Genomic DNA, 6,000 nt, shown 5'->3' with positions numbered 1-6,000 from the left:
TACATCTTTACAATCATTGCTACAAGGAGAGCAGATCAGAGAGTCGGGATAGATATGAGGTCAATGTGCCTATGAATGGGAGACACTAAAAACTACATCACCACTTCACCTGCATGTGAAAGCATTGTATGAAATATTTCAAGTGTTTGTAATGTGGAGTCCAGCTACGGCTTTTTCTCTCATCTGTTCACACTTCCAAGTGTCTTCCAAAACAGCAATCCAAATCAAACAAGACTGACCTACAATTCTTTCTCGTGCTATGGTGCTCTCCAAAGTCACTGTGGATGATTATGAAATCATAGAGGTAGGGGACTAAGGAACAAAGCAAACATGTTTTTCTCCAGCATAGAGGATGCAGGTGCAGAGTCCCAGGGCAATGAGATCCCCAGAGCACACGTATGAGAGTGAAAAGCAAGAAAAGCCAGTGCATTTATGGTCACTCTGATTATTTAGAGGAGAATGTCAACACTCTCACTTACCCTCGGTTTTCTGGACTTTCTTCTCTCTATGTCCTTGTCTAGCATGAGAACTGTAGACTATGCGACATCAGGAACCAGATGCTGTAGCTAACAGAGTCTTCTCTGACACTATCAAGGTTTGAACCTGTTCCATGAACAACTAAGCCAATAATCTTTATGGCTCAGCCGAGTTGCAGGGCATTGTCTCTGTGTGGTGCAGACCCTGACATGTCTCTTCCTTTGCTTTGCCTCTTCCTACTCCTGCAATCTATGTTTGCATTAATGAAAATAACTAATCAGAAGTGTTTGGAGAATGGGAAGCCCACCACGTACATGAAGGCTGACATAATCCTTGGTGTGTTTATCCCTTTTTACTTTACAGTAGAAGGACCCATGGAAATCCAGATATTTTTTGAGAAAAAAGAGAATCCACTATTCAAAAGCTTAAGGTAAGTAAGTACTTGTGCCCCTGTGCTAAGGATTATTCTCAAACTTAATGTAAGTACTTTTGCCCTGTGCTAAGGATTATTCTCAAACTTAATGTAAGTTCTTGTGCCCCTGTGCTAAGGATTATTCTCAAACTTAATGTAAGTACTTGTGCCCCTGTGCTAAGGATTATTCACAAACTTAATGTAAGCACTTGTGCCCTGTGCTAAGGCTGTTCTAGCTGCATGACAGTGCATGCTCATCTGTGCACATGTAATTCCTTTAAGAATAATGAACTGTATACACAGAAATGTGAAACTCAGTTGGAAACTTTCCTCATTCATTATGCTTCTAGAGATCTTTACTCTCCTCCTCTTTATTTCTCTAGTCAAGTAGAGATCAAAGAGGGAAATCACCAACTTTTGTGTCTGTCCATATTGTGAGTAAGGCTTATATTATTTTCACAGATTGACTTTAATGTGTCAGGAGTGGTTGCACCCCGCTCACATATCTTTGGGAATCTAAATGTGTTGTGTTTGAATGTTTCTTTCTTTCTATAGACTAGGAGAGTTTCTGCGAAATCCCCATGTCTTTAGTGCATACCTTAGCATCTCCGACCCCACATGTTCTTGCATTAGTTTGTTTAAATATCTCAAGATTTCGATATTGTGATCATGTTTATTACTTATTTATTTCTCATTGATATTTTAATGCAGTGTCTGAAAATCACATCCTTCATGCTTGATATTCTGTTTTCTGCCTAGTCAGTTTCTTGATTTTATTTCCAACATTTCTGTCTCTTCTTCCCCTACCTCAGAATCTCAATGTCCTTTTAGGATGTGACTTTCTCCATACTGAGTCTTTGATGTATATTTGTTTTGTACTCACCCCTCAGCCATTGTCCTCCTGTACAATGTTGTATCAATGCCCAATTGAATTCACTTGCTTGTTTCTATCTTCTTTTAGGTCATCCATCTTTTTACTTTTTGAACTAGCAATCTGACATTTGATCTTTCTGAATATATTTGAGTTCATTTGTTGGTTAGTTATCATATTGTGGAGTAGTTATTCGGCCTTGCTTTTTAGTAATTCCTGTTGTTTGTTTCAATTACTGCTATAATCAGTACCTTTGTTCATTTGAGTATCAATTACACATTTGGATAATCCTATACTAAAAAGTTTCTTCTTAAATGTTCAATGTATTCATTGCTCTGTAAGAAGGAAACAATCTTCCAGGCCTATATTCCTAGTACTTGTGGTGTTATGGAATATGTGAAGAAAAAGTTCCTAGATTCTAGATTTATTGGGCACTTGTAGTACTCTTAGGAATGCTTTCACGGGATGGAAGGACTACAGGTCAGTAGCCCACTACTGCAGGAGATGGAAGGAGTTCCAAGATCAGGAGGAGAGAGAGCCCATCCTCAAGGAGAGGAAGTGGGCAGGAAAGCTTTAACTGTTAACTGACAACAGTACTTATCTGGAATCTGCCTGATTTGGCATAGGTGAATTCCAGTCACAACTCACTGAATCTTACATTAATTTGTTTTTTAGTTTAGAGATAAAGACTTAGATATGTTGACATTTCCACTCTCTGTAATCTGTACTGAAACCACATTGTAGAAGAAGCAATAAGCCAGTATCTATAAATAGTGATATAGACTCATGATTTAGAGCCATATCAAATCTTAATAATTCAACGGGGGATACAAATATGAACACTCTTTACATGCTTCCTTTGTCCATATTTTATGTATGTATATAAGATAAGTATTCAGCACAATGAGAAGGAATTTTTTGTCTTATTTAGAAAACAATGAAAAAAATTAAAATTTTGCTCGTTGGCTATGAAAATAGTAGGTAGTACTTTACCAAGGCTAGATTAATAGCTAATCAAAACTCCACTGATTAATATGATAAAACTCTGTAAGTCAGAAATCTTTAAGTCTCATTTTCATATACCTTAGATCAGTTAAACATACCTTTGCAACTTGCATTTACCTACCTTAAATCATTTCCCTAGACTCTCAAAAGTAACATCAACTTCAAACTTTTTTTCCATCCAATGTTTTACCAAAAGACTAATATGACTGACTTATAGGAGCAATAATTCAAAATGAGTTTCTTTAAAATAAAAGAATAGTAAAAGGTATATTTATTTCTAGTAAAAGCATGATAGTTTCAGTTTGTTTTTCAATTGAACCTGCTTATGAGATTATCTTTTTCAATGTTAGGCCTGTCAGCAAAGCAACCCTGTCTATGAGTCTGTATTATACAGCAGATGATCTGTTTGCTGTAGAATAAAACAGGACCTGACTTATGCATATCACATGGACTGACCATGCAACTGCAGCCTTGTTGGGAGGAGCTGGGTAGGACTGTTTGCTGCTGCTAAAATTATAAAGCTGAAACTTGCTATCAACACTATCATAGATCTGAGAAGGATAAATATGAGCAGAACGTATAATCTAAATTGCCTCTGTATCAACTAAAACGATAGACTTACCTGATACTGGTGCAACAAGCTGGGATTCTTCATATGATTTCAATGTCTTTGTTGGGAGCAGAGATTATCATCTTCAGATGCCACATGAGACACCACTGGACTTCGATTGCCACACGGGACAGCATCAGCCTTCAACCACCAGACTCATGAGATTTGAGAAATGTTTCTATGGAGGAGGAACTTGAGGAAACTGACCTACCTTGCCAAGGCAGAGTGGGGCATTCAATGCCACAGTGTTCACAGTTTGGGCAGGGACCAGGTGGTGGGTGAGACATGTGCCAGCTCTTGACCCAGTGGTCGGCATTAGTACAGCTGAGGTAATATCCAGGTTTTCCATGGTATTTGTGGATAGCCTCAGCTACAGATTACGGAAGCTAGTATTCTTATTTATGAGGTGAAGTTTTTTTATTAAGTAACTTAAATGCCAAATTCAGCAGATTTCTCTGAAAGTTTTGAGGGTTTGAGAAACATCATCTAATTTATTAACTATATCTGATTTTACACAAACTTTACTTCTTTCTAGTTACTTGCTTCAGACTTGTCATTGATAGCATAAGCAGAAGGCGAAAGCTTGTCCCGCTGTAAATGAAATACATTCGTACTCATCATGACCAAAACAAGGCACTGAGCAGGGAAAAGAATTTGATCATTTATAAAGTGACTGACCATTAGCTTCCATGTTGTAATCATCTTCTATAGTTTACAACAAGTTAGTAGCTTTTATAAGAATAGAATTTTACTGTTTCATCCCTGTTAGATGAGCCTTATAATTTTGAATTGAAGATTTAATTGAAGACTCTTTGCTGGGTAATGGGGGTACATGACTTTAATCCCAGCACTAGGGAGGCAGAGACAGATAGACCTCTGTGAGTTCAAGGTCAGCATGGTCTATAAGATCTAGTTTCAGGAGAGATACCAAAGCCACACAGAGAAACCCTGCTTTGAGAAACCAAAGGGGGAAAAATCCTTTTGTATCAAAATAAAATCTTAAAGAATATAGTCCACAGCACATCTGAGAACACAACGTCCTGATCATTCATAGTATAACTTTACAGAATATCAGTTTTCTATATGACATATTTTATTCAAATAGCTAAAGATTAACAAAGTTATTAAATACAAGAAGGGTATGCATCCGTCTTCGAGTCAGATTCTGCTAGCCTGGATAGACTTTAGGAATTTATAAACTTTATCAAACATAAAAATTCGTTAAATACATATTGTTCTTTATCTATATTGTCTAGATGCCTAGTGTTGGACACAGTTAGCAATGGCAAAAGGGATCAGACATACATGTCTAAATCAGTTTCTCTTATGATAAATAGGCACTTAGAACCTTAGGAATCATGAATCATCTTCAAACTTTTGCTGTTAGCAAGGTCTTTCCTCCACAAACAAGAATTAAATGACATGTGCAGTATGCTGTGTCCTATCTGTTTTTCTAAACAAGAGTTGAATTCTAGTCACAATTAATCACAAATAAGCATATTCTATATTTTTTAACTCTCAAGTCTTTCTTTTTTCAGTTTTTTATTGATTATTATTGAGCTCTACATTTTTCTCTGCTCCCCTCCCTGCCTCTCCTCTCCCCGCTTCAACCCTTCCCCAAGGTCTCCATGCTCCCAATTTACTCCAGGAGATCTTGTCTTTTTCTACTTCCTACTAGATTAGATCTATGTAAGTCTCTCTTAGTGTCCTTGTTGTTGTCTAAGTTCTCTGGGATTGTGATCTGTAGGCTTGTTTTCTTTGCTTTATGTTTAAAATCCATTTATGAGTGAGTACATGTGATAATTGTCTTTCTGTGTCTGAGTTACCTCGCTCAAAATAATGTTTTCTACCTCCATCCAATTGCCTGCAAAATTCAAGATGTCATTATTTTTTCTGATTTGTAGTACTCCACTGTGTAAATGTACTAGATTTTCATTATGCATTCTTCAGTCAAGGGGCATTTAGGTTGTTTCCAGGCCCTGGCTATGACAAACAATGCTGCTATGAACATAGTTGAGCACATGTCCTTGTGGCGCAGTTGAGCATCCTCTGGATATGTACCCAAAAGTGGTATGACTGGGTCTTGAGGAAGGTTGTTTCCTAATTTTATGAGAAATTGCCACACTGACATCCAAAGGGACTGTACCAGCTTGCATTCCCATGAGCTGGATTGTTCCCTTTTCCCCACAACCTCTCCAGCATGAGTTGTCTTCAGTGTTTTTGATCTTGGCCATTTTTACAGGTGTAAGATAGAATCTCAGAGTTGTTTTGATTTGCATTTCTCTGATGACTAAGGATGGTGACCATTTCCTTAAGTGTCTTTCAGCCATTTTAGATTCCTCTAAAGTGTTGAGACTTCTCTGCTTAGGTATGTAGTCCATTTTTTTTTATTGGATTATGTGTTCTTTTGATGATCTATTTCTTGAGCTCTTTGTATATTTTGGAGATCAGACCTCTGTCTGATATGGGGTTAGTGAAGATCTTTTCCCATTCTGTAGGCTGTCATTTGTCTTGATGACTTTATCCTTTGTTTTACAGAAGCTTTTCAGTTTCAAGAGGTCCCATTTATTAATTGTTTCTCTCAGTGTCTGTGCTGCTAAGATTATATTTAGGAAGGGTCTCCTG

The 6,000-nt window shown here is 37.4% G+C and overlaps 1 protein-coding gene across 1 annotated transcript in view; it reads left to right on the top strand.

The window, feature by feature from the left end:
* The first annotated feature begins 686 nt into the window (after nucleotides 1-686).
* Nucleotides 687-6,000, top strand: part of LOC142846967 (vomeronasal type-2 receptor 26-like) — a 44,971-nt gene continuing 39,657 nt past the window's right edge. Inside the window, exon 1 of the mRNA XM_075967750.1 lies at nucleotides 687-907. Within this exon, the coding sequence (XP_075823865.1) occupies nucleotides 687-907 (221 nt within the window). The remainder of the gene's footprint in view (nucleotides 908-6,000) is intronic.

The sequence above is a fragment of the Microtus pennsylvanicus genome, chromosome 1 (genome assembly GCF_037038515.1).
Source record: "Microtus pennsylvanicus isolate mMicPen1 chromosome 1, mMicPen1.hap1, whole genome shotgun sequence".
In the NCBI taxonomy this organism is placed as follows: domain Eukaryota; kingdom Metazoa; phylum Chordata; class Mammalia; order Rodentia; family Cricetidae; genus Microtus; species Microtus pennsylvanicus.
This window is presented reverse-complemented; position numbering and strand designations above follow the sequence as displayed.